Source organism: Ictalurus furcatus, chromosome 4 (assembly GCF_023375685.1).
Source record: "Ictalurus furcatus strain D&B chromosome 4, Billie_1.0, whole genome shotgun sequence".
Taxonomy (NCBI): Eukaryota; Metazoa; Chordata; class Actinopteri; order Siluriformes; family Ictaluridae; genus Ictalurus; species Ictalurus furcatus.
This window is the reverse complement of record NC_071258.1, coordinates 22,801,203-22,821,202: the sequence shown is the minus strand read 5'-3', so window position 1 is coordinate 22,821,202 and position 20,000 is coordinate 22,801,203. Positions and strand designations below refer to the sequence as shown.

General features: G+C 42.4%; 2 protein-coding genes across 7 annotated transcripts in view; one reads left to right on the top strand and one right to left on the bottom strand.

Moving 5' to 3' along the window:
• Positions 1-9,890, bottom strand: part of trip12 (thyroid hormone receptor interactor 12) — a 74,334-nt gene extending 64,444 nt beyond the window's left edge. Inside the window, exons 1-2 of one of the 5 annotated variants that reach the window (XM_053623352.1) lie at positions 9,741-9,890; positions 6,270-6,311 (exon numbers count right to left, since the gene is read on the bottom strand). The gene's annotated coding sequence lies outside the window, so the exon portion shown is untranslated. Of the gene's footprint in view, positions 1-6,269; positions 6,788-8,904; positions 9,444-9,740 lie in introns of those variants that run through there. The other 4 variants (XM_053623350.1, XM_053623354.1, XM_053623353.1 and 1 more) reach the window with 4 other exon arrangements.
• Positions 9,891-10,360: 470 nt separating this feature from the next.
• fbxo36a (F-box protein 36a) lies at positions 10,361-13,064 on the top strand. Of its 2 annotated transcripts, none has more exons than XM_053623367.1 (4): positions 10,361-10,562; positions 10,742-10,850; positions 12,071-12,243; positions 12,711-13,064. In XM_053623367.1, exons 1-4 carry the CDS (start codon positions 10,467-10,469, stop codon positions 12,888-12,890), a joined length of 558 nt encoding a protein of 185 aa, XP_053479342.1. In that variant the 5' UTR covers positions 10,361-10,466; the 3' UTR covers positions 12,891-13,064. The 2 variants fall into 2 exon arrangements, with proteins under 2 accessions (XP_053479342.1, XP_053479340.1); XM_053623365.1 differs by having other exon boundaries at positions 10,368-10,562; positions 12,681-13,064.
• The last annotated feature ends 6,936 nt before the right edge of the window (positions 13,065-20,000 follow it).

Genomic DNA, 20,000 nt, shown 5'->3' with positions numbered 1-20,000 from the left:
CTGTTACCCAAGCTGTACACTCACTACATTACATTGTAGCAAAGTGTCATTTCTTCAGTGTTGTCACATGAAAAGATATAATCAAATATTTACAAAAATGTGAGGGGTGTACTCACTTTTGTGAGACACTGTACACACACACACATACATATACACACACACACACATTATATATATTCAAATTTTGCAGTCTCCCTCGATCACCAATACAGATCAAGAATTTTGATGACCTCATCCTGCGCGTCGGCTTCACCACAGATTTTCTGTCCAATCAAATGTCTGGAGCTCCACCCCCAACATTTCTAACGGTGTGTCAAAAATTGCATACTTGCACACTATTCTATGGCATTTTGTAGTATACATAGCGTGAGTAGGGTGTTCAATCTGAGAAGTACGTCCCGGGTGATGCACTTATTTGACCAGGGAAATGGAAGTGTGGAATATTGGACACTTTATGCAGTCAACAGTCGCAGCTTTGCTTACGTAGCGCAAGAGGAGGAGGGGCTACCAGGTGCTGACGCTGGCTCAAATTTGCTCAGAATAATAAAAAAAGAAAATCGATGTCGAGCATAAACGGTAACATTAAGAAATTTGTTTTCATTAACTCTGGGTATTCCGCTAAAGCTAGTGTGCGTTTGACGACAAGTGCCGTCGAAAGGGAAACAGCTTATGCTTCCGAGGAGTTCAAAAAAAACACTCCAGCATTCCATTTGAGATGATACTGCCTTTCCAAAATTCATACACTAGACGGTAGAGTGCGTAGTGCAAGTGCATAGTACGTCATTTGAGACACAGCCTACATTTCCTGGCTGGGAGATAAGCTAAACACTACCGACTACTTAAAAAGGTGGAGGAGTCACTCGATGTGTCCCGCCCGGACTTCCTGTTGCAGTGGAAGTTATGTCAGCACATCAAGTAATGCTACACGTTTCAAGGCACTTCACGGGGACTTTAAGCAGAACAAAGTACCTTAAACCCCCAGGATGCATTGCACAGCTAATTAAGAAGGTACAAATAAGGGCTTTTTAAAATCTCAGATATGACAGCGCTTCCACTAAACTAAGGTTTCATCGCGCTTCTCCATCAAACAGCAGCACAGCTCGGCATCAAACGAGAACCCAGGACTATCCATGTCACGGCCAAGAGTGTGTATCGTGTTCTCGTCACATAACTCTACCCAAGAAAGCAGGAGGAATTTATTTGGAGGTTATCGGGCAGTGACACGATGGGTAGGAGTAGTAAAATTCTTGAACATTTATTAAAAAATAAACGCTTTTGAAAAACTAAAAATGTGAAAAACCTAGTGCAGCATGTTGGTTTTCAGTGCAACACACGATTACGACAATGCTTTAATGTTTAGTGAAAAAGAGGAGCAAACGTTTACTTAATGGCTGCCCAGCTTAGTGACAATATAGAGGCAATACAGGCAAATCTTACCTGATAACTAAAGAAAAATAACCACATACAAACAAGCAGTTCTCTCAACTGGTTTTTGGACACTCTTTGTGAGTGTACTGGGTACGGCATTCAGGTGCATTATGTTATATTCTATGTACAGCGCAAACTAAGTGAACAGGAAGCTATTTGAGATCTGGCCAAGGTAGAAGATGTCGAAAATCCTTACTGTAGGTAAATGATTACAAATAACGTGAAACATTAAACTGCTGCTTCAAATGACTAAGAAATAATAAACTAGTCACTAGTGAAGATTTCTGTGCTGGTACATAAGCAACTCCAGATAAGTACAAACTGAGAGCTGAGCAGAGCGGTGGAAAAACCGTTGAGTCACACTGTCCACTTGGGAACACCAACAAACGCAGTCTATCCAGGTAATTGCTCCTAAATCTCGTCTTTTGGACGTGCGTTTACTTACCTTGTTTCAGAAGCAGGTAGACACACAAAAGCAAAAAAAAAAAAAAAAAAACGAACAGCTTTCACTCCTTAGCATCCCGACCATTACATACGGATGACCATACACTAGGGAGTTTCTATAATGATCAAAGTGTTTTGTTGAGTTTACTGGGGTTTTTACTTGACAATCTTTTCAGCAAGAGGAACATGCGGGGCAGCGGGGGTCAATTAAGGCATTGTTTAACTGATTGGTATCAGCTTTAAGGTACGTTCACACATCCAGCGACTCACCACGACAAAGCGACCATTAGTTTTAAATGAGAGCTGGCAACTTCCGGCGACTAGATGTGGGCGTGTCCAGCGACTTTGAAAGTCGACAAGTTTAACTTTATGCAACTTTGGAGATACTTAGTGCAGCAACTACCAATGGGAATGAAGACAGTAGAGCACACATGATCCGTACCCACCCGTGCAGGGTGGCTTAGGATCTTAGCAGTTTTAAAGCAAAAAAACAGTAAAAGAAATAATAAGGAAAACAGTCACTTTTTGTTGCAATCGAGCAAAATCCCAGTGTAGCTCCCATCTTGGGTGAGGTGTCCGGCTTGTCGCTGCTTCAGCTCCCGGGAACGAGCAGCACCAAGCCAAACCCAGGAAACACAGAGGCCACGGCCGAAGAGCTGAGGTCCAGCTCCTGGTCACCATCGAACATATAGTGAATGACACCCTGACGGTGACTCTCACTTACTGAGATAGGAGCTACACCGGGATTTTGCTGAATTGCTACAAAAAGTGAGTGTGTTTCATTATTATTATTATACTACTTTAAACATGCCATGGCCATAAGCTAAGCTAGGCTAATCTAATCGGCAGTTGTGCTTTTGCCGCAGGTAGCTGGCCGAGCACACACTGCTTCTCGTTCATCTCGTAGGATATGATGCATATACAGTGAGGGAAATAAGTCTTGAACGTGTCAACATTTTTTCCAGTGAGGCTATTCACATTAAATTTTCACCAGACATCAGTATTAACTCAAGAAATCCGCAAATATAAAGAATTCACAACATTAAAGTCCATAAATAAAAAGTTATGTGTAATAAAGTGGAATGACACGGGGAAAAAAGTATCAAACACGCTAAGAAAAAGCAATTCTCCAAGGCTTGCCTTGGGAAGGAACCAGGTGAAATCCATAAGTAATTATACCTTCTATCTGTGCAGATTAATATCAGCTGGGTTAGTAAATTGATGGTCTATAAAAAGGCTTCTCGTTACCAAGGTGTCACACAAGAAACATCTCATGATGGGTAAAAGCAAAGAGCTCTCCCAAGACCTTGGGAGAAACATATTGATGGAATCAGATACAGGCGTATTTTAAAACTTCTGAATTCTCCGTTAAGCACCATTGGGGCCATTATCTGCAAGTGGAAGCAACATCACTGTCATCAACTGGCCATGCACAGGAGCTCCTCACAGGATTTCTGACCAGGGAGTCAGAAGAATGTCAGAAGAGTAGCCCAAGAGCCAAGGACCACTCGGAAAGAGCTCCAGAAACACTTGGAGGCAGCAGGTACCATCGTCACAGAGAAAACAATAGGCGATGCACTCCACTGCTCACGCTCATCCTGCAGGACTCCATTACTAAAGAAAAGGCATGTCGAAGCTTGTTTAAAGTTTGCTACAACTCATTTGGACAAGCCTATGAAATACTGGGAGAGTGTAGTCTGGTCAGACGAGAGCAAAATGGAACTTTTTGGCTGTCAAACTACACACCATGTTTGGAGAAGAAGTGGCACTGCACATCACCCTAAAAACACTACACCAACAGTGAAGTTTGGAGGTGGAAGCATCATGGTGTGGGGCTGTTTTTCATCGCATGGTACTGGCAAACTTCACATAATTGAAGGAACAATGAATGGAGCCCTTTACCAGGAGATTCTTGAGAAGAATCTGCTGCCATCCACCAGGATGATGAAGATGAGACATGAGTGGACCTTCCAGCATGACAACAATCCAAAGCATACAGCAAAGGAAACTCTCAAATGGTTTCAGAGAAAAAAAAAATCAAGGTGTTAGAATGGCCCAGTCAATCACCTGACTTGAATCCAATTGAACAAGATTTAAAGACAGTGTCTTTAAAAGAACTGGCCAAAATCACACCTGAATACAGCGGTCCATTAATTTCTTCATACAGGAAGCGTCTTGAAGCAGTCATTACAAACAAAGGCTTCTCCACGAAGTATTAAATACATTTCAGTTAGTGTGTTCAATACTTTTTTTCCTGTGTCATTCCTCTTTATTACACAACTTTATTTATGAACTTTAATGTTGTGAATTCTTTATATTTCCAGATTTCTTGAGTTAATACCAAAGTCTGGTGAAAATTTCATGTGAATTCTCCAATTTTTCATTGGAAATAATGTTGACACGTTCAATACTTATTTCCCCCCACGGTACACACTGGTGAATTTTATATAAGACCGCTCTCCGGTCAGAATGTTTAAATTTAGCAGCAAGAAAATTGGTTTACTGTCAAAAGTGGAATGCTAGTTGCACCACCCATGTTACTATGGCAACCAGTAGTAGGAACGCCTACCTACGACTTAATAGTACAGTGACTGGCAACAATAAAATCGCTGTGTGTGAACGTAGCGTTACTGAGCACTAACCTAAAGCCCGAACTTTTGGTTTACGTCAGCCGTCACGGAGAGCGCAGTTTGTGGCAGGACTACGCGGCTAAAACGCACGCAGCATGGAAGTATCTGAAATTGGAAAACGAAAGCAGTCCAAAAGCCACTTGAAAAGCGTGCGTCGCGAGCATTTCGCGAGGCGGCAGCAACAGAGCTACGTTTGATTCGACCGATTTGATACGGCACCTGAAAACTAAACCCTCGCTCGGGTATACAGGCCAGGTCTGCAGAGAAGCAACACGCACCAGAGGAGAGTTTAACAGGAGAGAGAAATTTCCTCTTGACAGCAACAAGGCCAATTGTGATTATATTACTCATTCTGATTGTTCTTGTGTCACTACTACAATCCTGCACCAACTGGAACTGATAAGACCACTGTCTATTTTCTAAAGACATCTTTTTAACTTGTTTACTCGGTTATTGTGTTTAAAATAAATAAATAAACAAACTAATGAAAACCAATGCTGCACTAAGTGGAACTGTTAAGATAAGAGCCATATAAAAAAAATATTATAACTAAAGGATAATAAGGACAACTATAAGGAATTTGGATTCAAGCAAGTTTTTTTCTTAATGCACTGCAGAGCTATACATTGGATCGATTTAAATAACTTTAACGTACTTGAAGTGTGCACCTAGAACTAGGTAAATACAAGTATTGGATCAGGACTCAATATTAAATGACTCGGATCGGGAACAAAAAAATAAAAAGTAAAAATTGATCAGGACATCCCTAGTGTGATGTTAGAAGAGAACGCCTGTTGGGTAAGAATTTGCTGACTTTATGTTAAGGGCATAGTATTTTGTTTGAAGATAACGATCGTGTGTATAAACACACACGTTCACTAATGCACTTAAACAGTCCGTTCAGCATTTCGTGACTTTTTTTGATTGTTGTTGCCAAAAATGCTCGATTTCGCTGCAGCTTTTTTCTAAAAGTTGTTTTTTGTGCTGGAAAACTACTTGAATTGGCGAGATTTCAAATCGCTTTGCACTCTCTTTCACAGTGACATCATGTTTGTTGGTAAATGAGATCTTTTAGCTGTATACTCATGTCTGACGCGTGTAAACCGCAAGTTCCTCCAAATGTTGCGGAGCTTCCTTGATTTTGCGTTCATTTCTGCGATCGCAAAAATAAATAAATAAATAAATAAATCCTGGAAAGACTGCTTAAACAGCATGCCGTAAATTATTACATTATATACATATATCGCCTGATAAGTTTTAGCCTAGTGAATTCGGTTCCTACACAACCCAAACATTATACAGGAAAGAACAAAATCCAGCCATGATCCTAACAGCGAATTCTGACTTGATGCTGTTTAAGGGTACATGTGCACTACGCGAGGCTCTCTACCTGTTCTCTGTGCCTTTTTCTTGCAGATTGAGCGATACTACCTTTATCATATCAGTGCGGTTTGGTGTTATACAATGTTGCGCTAGAAATAACACCTCACTAAAGATGTTTGTGCACATTGTGTTTGCTTAGACAACAGCAACGTCCATTTGAGCTCCCGAGACAAAGCCTGTCCCATACAGAAGCTGGCGCGAGGACCTCAGTCTTCTAACAGTCCCCATTGTGGAAGAATTTGCCGGAACATCAAAGCACATCTCTTTTCCGAGCGGACAAATCGCAAAATCCTGTTCGCTGTGGGAGCGTGGAAAGCATGGCCAACAGACCTGCAACTAAGGAATACTACTTACAGATGGAAAATGATGGAAGTGTGCACTTACCAGCCGTGTGCAAATGCCCCAACCGGCAGCCTAGAACGACAACTGGTGGAAGAGAGCAGAAATGAAGGTAGGAGAGAAAAGCGAAGGAGATTTCAGTGAACTGTGGTAAAGTACTGAGTCGAATCATGGCATTGAAAAGTAACTAGTGCTGCTTCATTACAATAACTGAACTAGCAGCCATTTTGTAAAATAAAAAAAAAAGTTATGTTGTAACAGTAAACAAAGAACAAAAACATTATGAGACTTTAAAAGCAAAATATGTTTGGGTCTGAAACTGGCTTTTTTTTTTTTTTTAAACACTGGAGCTATGAGTCTAAAGTAACTACGTAAGATAAGTTTACAGCTGGTCACTAGCCAAACTGCATGCCTAATTCATCATCATCCCAAGATATCGTCTGGCTCGCGAACGTCATTTCTACAGTTTCCACACAAGTGTAACGGCAGAATTAAGTCTGCACTCAAATATACAAATCTATATGAAACCAGATCAACATCTGGAGCACTGTCCCAACAGTCCAAGCTTTAATATTCTACACCTCCTGCCCGAGTCTGAGGCTTGTACAGTGTGATACCGGACTCATCTGTTACTGTTGTGTCTAGCCCTCCAACATCCCTTTACCCGCTTTTCTCCAGGACTGCGCCATGTAGTGTCAGAAACCACATAAAACAAGCCGTTTAACAGTCTTAAACCAGATGTATGTTCACAGTGCGTTACGGGCGACAGGCCAAGAACATCCTAGTGAGAAATACGAAAACGGAAAATAAGCGCAACAGTTGCGAACTCCAAGTTCTTGCATTCAGACGTGAAGCTTTTAAAGCGGCTGTAGCTCAACTCGAAACAGAACCCCGACGGCACTTTACAATCTCTGTGTATGCACCGTACAGAAACTAAACCCAGGTGTATTTACATTTTTTTCTTCAAATTCTCATCTTTACATCTTCAAGGTCAGCACATCTGGTGTTTAACTGCTTGTTGAGTGTTTAAGAAAAATAAAAACCAAAACAGATAAATACATTATTCCAGATCAGATGTGATCAACCTTAACGTGTCGGGTGCGTGATGTAATCGTTATTAAAAAGACACGGCTGGTGAGCATGGATGGTTATAAAACAATAAAACTCTACATTCCTCATTAGAATAACCCTAATAACAAAACCACCGAGGCTGTTAGGAGTAAAAACGCGTGCCGGTTACAGACAAATACTCTTCGTGTAAATAAGCTATACTGGATATTCCTCTTGTAAAGGAGCGCATAAAAAAACATACACAACAAAAACAATCATTCAGCTCCTGGAATAATAATGTTCATATTTTTCCACACAGGGCAGTTGTCATGTAAAGATTGCTTATTTGAGCTTTTGGTCCCTCAAAATGTCTCCCTCTTTAATAGTGAACACTAGAACTCACTACACTCCCATGTCAGGTTTACACGTTTATAATATAATAATAATAAAAGATTTAAACCTCTTACAGTGGCTTGAAACAAGAATAACGAACGCAACTGAGCAACAGAAATCTAAATGCCGGTGTCTGAACTGATCGGACTGAATTCGGTTTAATCCGATCGTTTACGCGGCTTCACTTCCGGGTTTAACCCGGAAGTACAGACGCCGCGACAGCGATTTTTATTAAAAACGATTCAGGTCCGATCAAAGCAACACCACAGCCACCACCATCCCCTACAGTTTCACTGGAGTTCCAGTTCCCGTGTATAATATACTGCTGCTGCTGTTGTTAAACAAAGACATATCATTCTAAACAAGTTAATAAACGCGTGCGTTCAGCGGAGTGTTGTTTGTTGTTGACTTCAAACTTAAATAAACACCATCGAGCCGCTCGGAACTGCGTCTTATCCAAATGCGACATAATGATCAAGGCCGTTTTAGGCCTGAACGATTATCCTCGCCTTTTGTTGATTTTTAGCTCGCGCGTGGATTTGCCTGGCGTGTCTAAACGCCGCGCCGACTGATTTTACAGATTAAAGTCGAGAACGCGTTTAAATCGTTTCTACAAATCATTGTTTCGCACGTTAGGTTACGTATAGTTTGTTTTCCTCACTCTTAAGACTGGCCCTCTCTCTGGCGTATTTGGCTCGTTAGCATTACCGACATCACACTGGTGTCAGCAGAGTCGTGAGAAAGAAATAAACGGAATACAGCTTCTGCCAGACGCACATCAGCGCACCGAGGAAATATCGACGTTGTTACGATTAAGTCGGCAAACTTAACGCACAGACGCGTAGACAGTTAAGCTAAGCTAAGCTAGCTAAGAACTTTCCAGCTAATGTTCGCTTGAGCAAAAAAAAACAACATAAACGTCGCCGAGCACATATTATATTATATTATATTATATTATATTATATTACAGCGGGACACGACGGGCTGGTTACATATAGTCCACATGAGCAGGACGGTGTGTTTTATCTCAGCTAGCCAGCAAGCTACACTCCATTAGCGTTAGCTAGTTACCCTTTTATATGGCTCCGGAATCGCGCGAGCTAACCTACATTACTTGCTAGACTACAGAACAATATTCCTCTTTTTTACCTTATAATGATTGACGGCGTGTGGTTTGAAGACGCTACTCTACCAGTTCGAGTTGTAAATCAAGAGGGATATATTTATATATACGTACCGTTGTTGAAGAGGTTGGCCTATGTGGTTGAAGCAGGCTAACCTGATATTAAAGCACACACTGCTGGAAGTGTATGCGTGTAAGACCAGGGCTGTGTTCCAATATACGTGACTGTGCCCTACGAGCGACGCAGCGCGCGGTCCATGCGCCGACGATAAACGCGTGCTATTAAGAAGGCGACTGCGCATGTTGGAGCGCAGCCGTGGCCGCCTCGAACTACGGAAACAAGCAGGCGTTAGTTAATGCGACGAGCTAGCAGGCTGGTTAGCTGTTAATAACAAAACAACTTGACTCGTACCAGAGTAGGCAACTAATACGAGGCATTAATTCGAACACTCTGCACACTGGAGTGGATTCAGTGTCACCACCGGCCGGTCGTTTATTCGGCAGCGCGTATTTATTGAAGTAACAATTAAAAAAAAATAACCACGTAATGTTAAACGTGACCTTCTTATCACTGCCTGCTGGCTACAGAGACATAACAAGCTTTCCTAACGAATCAAATGTTACTTACATGCGGTGTGTGTTAGTTTGGGGGAAATCATTTATAACGCACTTCGAACTCTAACCTCGAAATCTAGACACGAATCCAGCGGTGTGTTGTGTGTCTACCAGCACCACAAAGCGATATATCCTCTGAACCTTCATAGCATCACAGGCATACAAAATAATAATAAAAAAAAGTCAGGAACATGATTTCGACAGCTGACAACTGGAAACCGTGTTTTTGTCCACGAAAAGCTCGCTGTTTTCCGTTCGTCAGCACACATATCACTTTAACTTTCATCCGCACAAACTCGTTATGTACTGAAGACGCTGGTAAACAGTGTTATTACCTATGTTTGTTGTTGTTGCAGTGTTGTATAGTTGCTGTTACAGACAGTTGCAGCAGCTCCACTAAGATTACCGTGGGCTAAATCTCAAACAACACCCTGCTGTCTATATAAGTGCCCTATATAGGGTACGAAATAATGGCTTCCACGACTACCTAGGATGTACGTCTAATGCGTAGTGTTTTTGAGACGAGGCCGATCACTACGGGATCAGCCGCGCACGATGTAAACGACGCATGCGCGCAATTTTCACGCAAGCGCAGTAAGAGAGACAGTGACGTCACTTGAACAGCTGAGCGACCTGTATTCTGTTTCAAAACAGTCCTGTGTGACAGTGAATTTAAAACAAAACAGATTTTACGTGCACAAAAATGTTAAAGCGGTTTTGTATTATAAGTGTAAAAAAAAACATACACTCGTACATTTTACTTTTATTAGCCCCCTTTTATAGTAAAATATCACTTTGTTGTCAGTATAAGTGTAATATACCCCTTGACTACGTATTTATATATATATATATATATATATATATATATATATATATACATACACATATATATATATTCAAAAATGTGTTCTTTGTAACGTGATTAATAACTAATTATTTACTAGTAACGTTCAGAATGACCCAGCACACACCCTATGAACGATAAATAAAGAACTTTCGATAGCAAGCAGCTAAACCAGTGGCTCTTGTTGTCATGGTAACCATTGGCAATAGCAACAAACATGGCGTCCCTGCTGCCCGAGTTACTGTTTGAGACCAGTGGTCAGGCCCCTGCTCCTTCTAAAGATTTCTTTCAGCTCGATGTAACAAAAACACAGGTATGATCATTTACATGAGTAGCAATTTTATAATCTGTTTATAACAAGTTGTGTATAGAAATAGGTAAAGGAAGAGGTGGTAAAAGTCCAGTATAGCATACAAAGTTTCCACTGAAACACAACGTACTTCATAAGCGTTTGTCTTTCATGTGTGTGTGTGTGTGTGTGTTTGTGTGAAGGTAATATGGAGGTGGTGGAAGATTTCTCTGCATGTTAAGTTGCAAAGCACGTTGCCCGGAGAAATGAAACAGAGTCATAAGGAGTTTCTAAATGATGAGAGACTACAGAGTAAGATTCTGAAAAACAGACAGACATCCATTTTCTATACGATTTATCCTGCTGGGTCACGGAAAACCAGGAGCATCAGGCACAAGGAGGGATACACCCTGGAGAGGGTGCCAATCCATCACAGGACACACTCACATACATATTCACACACACACACACACACACACACACACACACACACACACACACTTTCACACTTTGGACATGTCAATCAGCCTATCCTGCATGTCTTTGGACTGGGGGAGGAAACCGGAGTACCCGGAGCACGGAGAACACGGAAACGCCACACACACAGGACCGCGGCAGGAATCCAACCCCTAACCTGCTAACCACTAAGCCAGACAGACATATAGATAGATAAATAGATAGATAGATGGATAGATCTATCAGATACTTTTTTGATGCTATAAGGGAACTTACAGATATCTAGCATTATTATATACCAGAACAGTTGGTATATCATAAAAATACATTTAAAATAGGCTAATTAATCAAGTGTTATGAGTTATTAAAAAAAACCCCAGCAATAAAAATGTACACATGCCCACTGTACAAATAATTAACTGTATATAAAATGTCAGATAATAATGTAGGCCTAATACCTCAAATATTAATTTCTTTAATCCTGTAATTTTGTTCCATTATACTATATTATATTTTTATATTTTATCTTGTACTACTACTACTAATAATAATAATAATCATAATAATAATAATTATCATAAATGTTTCAGGAAGTGTGATTATACATTGTCAGTAAAATGGTATTCACATATAATTTACAGGGTTCAAACCTTTGTTACTGGGATGGGACCCTCAAGGGTACGTCTTTTGTACCTTTGGTTTACCTGGTGCATGTAAAGCAGGGGTGTCCAATCTTATCCACAAAGGGCCGGTGTGGGTGCAGGTTTTCATTCCAATCAAGCAGGAGCCACTCCTAATTCCACCTGTCTAATCAGTTGAGCTTGGTTTTCAATAGACTCAGATGTGGCTTCTGCTTGGTTGGAATGAAAACCCGTACCCACACCGGCCCTATCCGGATAAGATTAGATTATACACCCCTGATGTAGATGAAACATCTTTATCAACCATCGTAAAACCTTTAGAAATCATGATATCTCTTTGATGTCACGTTTACATTTTGAGGAGCAAAAATGTACCTTTATAGTAGACAGTGTGCATGTGTGTGTGTGTGTGTGTGTGTTTGTGCGCACATTTAGAACAAGTTGGTATGGTGCTTGGGTCACAGCTCCTGGAGTACACACTTGGCCTCTGTGAAGGGAGGTTTGATTATCTGGAGCGTTTGCCTGATAAGCTGCTGCTGCATTTTCTTTCCTATATGAGCTACCAGGATATCTGCCACCTCAGACAGACCTCACGCCGTTTCAGGAAGGTCAGAGCACCCAAACAATAGGGTTCTACTTGGTGTTCCTGGGGAAACGTTGGCTATTGTTTCATGCAAAATATTAGGGTTCATCTTAGTGATCTTAATAGAACATTAAGGGCCTGTACCAAACATAATTTATGTCTAGAAAGTGTTAGATTTCAAGGCTTCATCCCAAACTCAAAAATTCATGGTTATTTTTCCCAACAGGCATGCCAGCTAAATTTATGTCTTCTTAGTGGTTTACAGGAACATTAACTATTTTAAGGTTACATCCCAAATGTTAGAACCAAAAGTTTTAAATCTTTATCCCAAACTGCAGAATTCATGTCTAGTTAGTATCTAGCTTATATCCATCCGAAATGCCCCTACACATCCAAAGTTGCTTTATTATTAGCTTAAGACAAGGACATGAGTGGCAGTAAATTTTGTCTGTGTGTGTCCAGCTGTGTGACTCTAATGAATTCTGGGAGCAGGAAGTGCGGCGTTGCGGTGATGATATCACACCCGAAATAGAGATGCTGGCCAAGAAGTTTGGCTGGAGGAGGATCTACATCACTTTCTATCATAGTAAAGCCCAACTTGGTAGCGATAAAGACATACCCATGGACATGGGTGAAGATGAGGGCAAAGATGAACCACATGAATCCCTTTAAACATGGCTCCTAGAAGCATTATGTAAATCTCTGTGATAATTGCTTGTATTTTCTCATTTGTAAGTCGCTTTGGATAAAAGCGTCTGCTAAATGAATAAATGTAAATGTAAATTTATTGTTCTTATGTTTGCAGTGTTATCATTAATAAACTTTCCTGACATGCTTGTTCCCCAACTGTGTGTTTGTCAGATGTGGAACATCTATAATGTAATTAGAGATGATTGATTGTAATGCTATAATAGTTTTTCTAAGTTGCTTACATACATTTCAGAAAACAGTGTCTCTGCTCCCAAGCATTCTAGCACATTTCTCAAAACTACACACACATTTATGTAAACCTTATATACAGAATACACAAATCCAAATTGGCAGGCAGAATCAGAATTAATAAGCAGGCTAAGGTCAAGTGATCTACAAACAACAAACTGGGCAAAGACTAATAATAAGGATCAAAGAACAAGGGCAAACAAGGTCAACCCAGATAAACAGACACAGGAAACAGGCTTGGTAATGTCGGGTGCAGAGACAAAACTGAGCGTATATTTTGCAAGGTGTTGGTGAGTGAAAGTCTCTTTTAAAATGTCTGTGTGTGTGTACGTGTGTGTATGTGTGTCATTAGGAAAAGGTGTGCTTCATCAAAAATCCGGTGATTGTGAACGTGGCAGGGAGTGTAGTCCAGGAAGGCCATGTTTGTAGGCTGCGATGTGTGTTGGGAAGTGGAGTTCGTTGACTAGGTTGTACCTTGGGATGAGGTTTTTGCAGGCGTGTGGTTGTCGCAGCCCATATACATATCGCATATGTACACTTCCCAGCATGTCCCTCAAGACGTCATTAATCAGGCAGTGTAACACTGAGGAGGCACAAGAGAGCCCATACGGCATCAGGTAGTACACATAGTGGCCACAGGTGGTGCTAAAGGCTGTTTTCCATTCATCCCTCTCTCTGATATGTACAACCCCAATTTCAAAAAGGTTGGGATTCTGTGTAAAATGTAAATAAAAACAGAATGCAATGATTTGCAAATCTCAAAACCCATATATCATTCAGAATAGAACATAGAAAACATATAAAATGTTTCAACTGAGGAAATGTACCATGTTAAGAAAAAAATAAGGTACTTTTGAATTTGATGGCCGCAAGACGTCTCAAAAAATTTGGGATGGGGCAACAAAAGGCTGGAAAAGTCCATCCATTTTCTATACTGCTTTATCCTTTTCAGGGTCACGGGGAAACCTGGAGCCTATCCCAGGGAGAATCGGGCACAAAGCGGGGTACACCCCGGACAGGGCGTACCATCGCAGGGCACACAATCACATACACATTCACACACCCATTCATACACTACGGACACTTTGGACATGCCAGTCAGCCTACCATGCATGTCTTTGGACTGGGGGAGGAAACCGGAGTACCCGAAGGAAACCCCCGCAGCACGGGGAGAACATGCAAACTCCGCACACCCAGGGCCATGGTGGGAATCAAACCCCCAACCCTGGAGGTGTGAGGCGAACGTGCTAACCACTAAGCCAGCTGGAAAAGTAAGTGTTACTGAAAAGAAACAGCTGGAGGTTAATTGGCAACAGGTCAGTAACATGATTGTGTATAAAAAAAAAAGTATCTTAGAGAGGCAGAGTCTTTCAGAAGTAAAGATGGGCAGAGGTTCACTAATCTGCGAAAAACTGAGTGTACAATTTGTGGAACAATTTCAGAATAATGTTCCTCAACTTAAAATTGTGAAGACTATGAATATCTCACCATCTACAGTACATAATATCATCAAACGATTCCGAGAATCTGTAGAAATCTCTGTGGGCAAGGGACAAGGGTGAAAATTAATATTGCATGCCAGTGATCTTCGGGCCCTCAGGCGGCACTGCATTAAAAACAGGCACAATTCTGTAATGGAAATCACTGCATGGGCTCAGAAACACCTCCAGAACTCACCGTCTGTGAACACAGTTCGCCGTATCATCCACAAATGCTGGTTAAAGCTCTATCATGCAAAGAAGAAGCCATATGTGAACATGATCCAGAAACACCGCCGTCTTCTCTGGGCCAAAGCTCATTTTAAATGGACTGAGGCAAAGTGGAAAACTGTTCTGTGGTCAGACGAATCCAAATTTGAAATTTGTTTTGGAAATCATGGACTCCGCGTCCTCTAAACTAAAGAGGACTAAAGAGGAGAAGGACCATCTGGCTTTTTATCAGCGCTCAATTCAAAAACCTGCATCTCTGATGGTATGGGGGTGCATTAGTGCCTATGGAATAGCAGCTTGTACATCTGGAACGGCACTATCAATGCTGAAAGGTATATACAGGTTTTAGAGCTTCTATCCAGATTTCATCCCATCTTTACCTCTCTAAGATATTCTTTTTTATACCCAATCATGTTACTGACCTGTTGCCAATTAACCTAATTAGTTGCAAAATGTTCCTGTTTCTTTTTAGTAACACTTACTTTTCTAGCTTCTTGTTGCCCCGTCCCAACTTTTTTGAGACATGTTGCGGCCATCAAATTCAAAATTACCTTATTTTTTTCCTTATAATGGTACAGTTCCTCAGTTTAAACATTTGATGTTTTCTATGTTCTATGTAATAACATGGGTTTATGAGATTTGCAAATCATTGCATTCTGTTTTTAGCTACATTTTACACAGTGTCCCAATCTTTTTGGAACTGGGGTTGTACCAGGATGTATGTACTGCAGAGATGTAGCTTGGTGAAGATCCAGGAGGCCTGTAGCTGTTCCAGGGCAGTGGGAACTAAAGGCAGACGATACCGATATTTGACTGTGCATTGATTAAGTCAGGTCAAGTTAAGTCAAGTGGGTTTTTATTGTCATTTCTCTATAGTTTGTATACATTGGAACGAAATGATGTTTCTTCAGGACCATGGTGCAACACAGATGTAGATGTAATGTAGAAGCAGAAGTATAGCAGCAATACTGACAGCAAAAATGAGTTCCCTGGCATAAAGTGGCTGATGCAACTATGTAAAGTGCAGTGTGCAGTAGGACTGAGTTTTACTGGGTTAGAGCATGTGCAGTGGTACTGAGTCATACTTGGTTAGGTGTTTGACTAGCCCAGGTGAGCGTTGGGAGGCAGCAGGGTGTTAAGTAATCTGACTGCCTCAGGGAAGAAAGTGTTGTGGAGTCTGCTGGTCATGCCATGGATGCTCCTGTATCTTCTGCCAGACAGCAGGAGGGTGAATAGTCCATGAAAGGGGTGAGAGGGATCATCCGCAATACTGGTGGCTTTGCGGATAAAGCGGTTGTTGAAGGAGGTGTCGATGGTGGGTAGAGACATCCCAGTGATCTTTTCAGCTGTCCTCACAATTCGCTGTTGGGTCTTGCAGTCGGAGGCTGTGCAATTCCCAAACCACACCATGAGACAGCTGGTCAGGACATACTATATCGTTCCTCTGCAGAAGGAAGTGAGGATGGGACAGGGAGTTTGGCTCTCTTCAGCCTCTGCAGAAAGTGGAGGTGCTGCTGGGCCTTCTTGAGTAGGAGGTGGTGTTGAGAGTCCAGGAGAGGTCCTCAGTCATGTGCACACCAAGAAACTTGGAGTTTTTGACTCTCTCTAGAGTTGTTCTATTCATGTGTGGTGAGTGGTCCACTTGGGTTCTCCTGAAGTCGACAATCATCTCTTTAGTCTTAACATTGAGACAGATTGTTGCTGCTACAGCATTCTGCGAGCTATTTCACCTACTCTCTGTACACCGATTCATAATTGTTGCTGATGACACTACAGTTGTGGTGTCATCAACTTGATGATATGATTAGAAATGAACTTAGCAGCACAGTCATGAGTCAGCAGGGTAAACAGCAGTGTACTGAGCACACAGCCCTGAGGGGTGCCGGTGTTCAGTGTGGTGGTGCTGGAGGTGGAGTTGCCGATGATCCAGTTGCAGAGGGAGGTGTTTAAACCCAGCAGGCTCAGCTTTGTTGTCAGTTGTTGTGGGATGATTGTGTTGAATTCTGAACTTAAGTCTATGAACAGCATCCTTACATAATTGTCCTTTTTATCTAGATGGGTTAGAGACAGATGGATGGTAGCAGATATGGTGTCCTCTGTTGAGCGGTTGGGACGGTATGCATACCGAAATGGGTCCAGTGTGGTGGGAAGACTCTTTATGTGTTTCATGACTAGCCGCTTGACGCACTTCATGATTATAGGTGTTAGTGCAACAGGCTGGTAGTCATTCATACAGGACACAGATGATTTCTTCGGGAAAGGGATGATGGTGGTCATCTTGAAGCACATAGATACATCTGCTTGGCTCAGGGAAATATTGAAGATATCCGTGAGGACATCTGCAAGCTGATTAGCACATTCCCTGAGCACCCAGCCAGATATGTTGTCAGGACCTGCACATTTCCATGGTTTGAGTTTTCCTGACGTATAAAGTACTTGGTCAGTGGGAATTAGGGTGGTCTTCCACATTGGCATGTTGTTCTGTGCTTCAAACTGTGTGAAGAAATCATTCAGGGAATCTAGGAGCAAGACGCCATCATTAAAGACATTTTCATTATCATCAAGGTGTAGCTTTGTAGTCTGTGATGACCTGAATGCCTTTCCACATATGCCTTGTGCACTTGGTATTTGTAAAGTGAATGTGTATTTTTTCTGCGTAGTTGCCCTTTGCCTCTCTGATAGCCCGGGACACATTGGCCCTTGCTGTGTGGAGGGCTGCCTTGTCATCAGACCTGAAGGTAGCGTCTCAGGTTTTCAACAGTGAGCGCACTTCAGCAGTCATCCACGGTTTCTGTCTTGAAGGAAGTTCATATGCATTTGCTGATGTAGCCAGTTACTGATGCTGTGTATTCCTCCAAGTCTGTGTTGTTGTGGTATTTAGAAGCCTCTCTGAACATATTCCAGTCTGTGTGCTCATAACAGTCCTGAAGTGCTGAGATGGCTCCCTCAGGCCAGGTTCTCACCTGTTTCAGAACCGGTTTGGCACATTTCAGAAGTGGTCTGTATGCCGGGATTAGCATAACAGAGATGTGGTCTGAGCAGCAGAGGTGGGGGCAGAGTGCAGCCTTGTAAGCACCGTGAATGTTGGTGTCAACAAGGTCCAAAGTGTTTGTAACATGGGTTAAAAAACAACATGCTGGTGGAATTTTGGCAGCAGTGATTTCAGATTCATGTGGTTAAAATCTCCAGCAACAATGAAAAATCTGTCAGGGTGAGCTGTTGATAACCCTGTCAATAACTTACAGACAGTTATTGATACCCCTGAGTTCACTTAGCGCTTCCCTAGCATTTGTGCCAGGTGGAATGTACACCCGTGTGTACATTCCACCCGTGTGTACAATGTGGATTGGGTTAGCCTTTAGCCTAACGTGGATGCCGGCTTGCATTCCGCGCTTCCGCTGCCTCGCACCCTGTTTCCGGTGCCCTCTCTTCCAGCCAGCAGAATCAAGCAATACCGCTGTCGTAGGGCCTGGTTCGCACAGTAGCCCAAGGTCACGTAGCTCATCTCGCAGTCCATTGTTTATTCCTCCTGAGCTTTGTTCTCCAATATTCAGCAGAATTTGGTGATGGTAAACATCTACAACCGTGTTTCCGATGTACATCTGTTTAAAACGTTTCCAAATCGGTGTAGGCTACATGTAACATGCACCATATTAGTGGACCCGAAGTGGCCGCTGCATGCTACCACGGTGCCATCTTGGATTAAGCCCCCGATAGTCAATACAGGGTCTGAGGCCGCCCCCTTTTTTCTTCACAAAGAAGAATCCAGCCAAGGCAGGACAAGTGGATGACCTGATGTAACCCTGCTGAAGCGCTTCCTGGATGTACTCCTCCATTGTCTGCTGCTTGACCATGGACAGGGTATAGACTTGACTGTGAGGGGGAGTGGCTCCAGATAGCAGCTCAATGGCACAATAATAAGGACAATGTGAGGGCAGCCCACTGGCCTTGGCTTTGCCGAAAATCTCCCTCAGTTCCTGGTATTTGGTGGAATCATGAGGGAGAGTGTGGTGCTTTTCACAGAGGTGGAGGCTAGGGAAAACTGAGAGACATGGAGACAGTTGTTGAAACAGTACAGGGACCAGCGAGTGAGCTACTTGTCTGACCAGGAGATTTGGGGATTATCTACAGGAAGTACAGGATCACAGGATATTTGGACAAAACTGTGACCAGCAGTGTAATACGTTCCTGGTGGGGTGTGCCGATTCAAGGGGGGAGGGGCTGCATGCAGTAAGTGATGGTTCCTCCCCTGATGGGTCTCCCATCGATGGCCTGGACTCTCAGTGGGTGCAGCAGAGGCTGAGTTGGGATGTTGAGGCGGTTCGCTGTTTCCTGATCAACAAACTTCCCCGCTGACCCCTAGTCCTTCAGCACACCTGAGTGTTGTATTATAATTGCATTGTAATGGATTGGTGAGAAAGAGACTGGGATGAACTTACCATTTGTATTTGTGAGTGGGGGGCAGGGCTCCCGCTCACGACTGAGCACTGCCCAGTGAGGTGGTGTGTCTGGCCACAGAAGAAGCACCGAACACCCCAGCTGCATGGGCGCCACGGGAGCACTGGGACTTGGAAGACTGCCCTCTCCTCGAGGCAGACGGCAGTTGGGAAGCAAGTGGTCGAGTCGGATGGTGAGATTGATGAGGGAGTCGAGGGTGAGCTGCTCATCATGGCATGCCATCTCCGTCAGGATCTCAGGGTTTAAACCTCAGTAAAAAGTGGCCGTCAGAGCTGTGTTGGTCCAGCCATTCCCTATCACGAATGTACAGAACTAGAGAGCGTACATTGTGCCCCCTCACTCTGGTAAGCACCCCACCCCCCAAATGCGATTTCAGCCACTGGGATTCAGCACTACACCACTGTGCCCTCTTACTTCTTGAAATATTAATAATGGACTAAATTTAAAAGCTTAATGTTTAATCTTAAAGTTTAGTAAAGTGGTATTATTATTATTATTATTATTATTATTATTACTATTATTATAATTCTTGGCTAAGGTAATATGGAATGTGAGCCTCTCTTTACACTACTCACAACCCAAAATTAACCAGCTTCCACCGCCTTTAATTACCCGGAGAGGTCCGGGAAAAGAATCTGATCAAAAACACTGCATCCACAATTATAAGGAAAATATT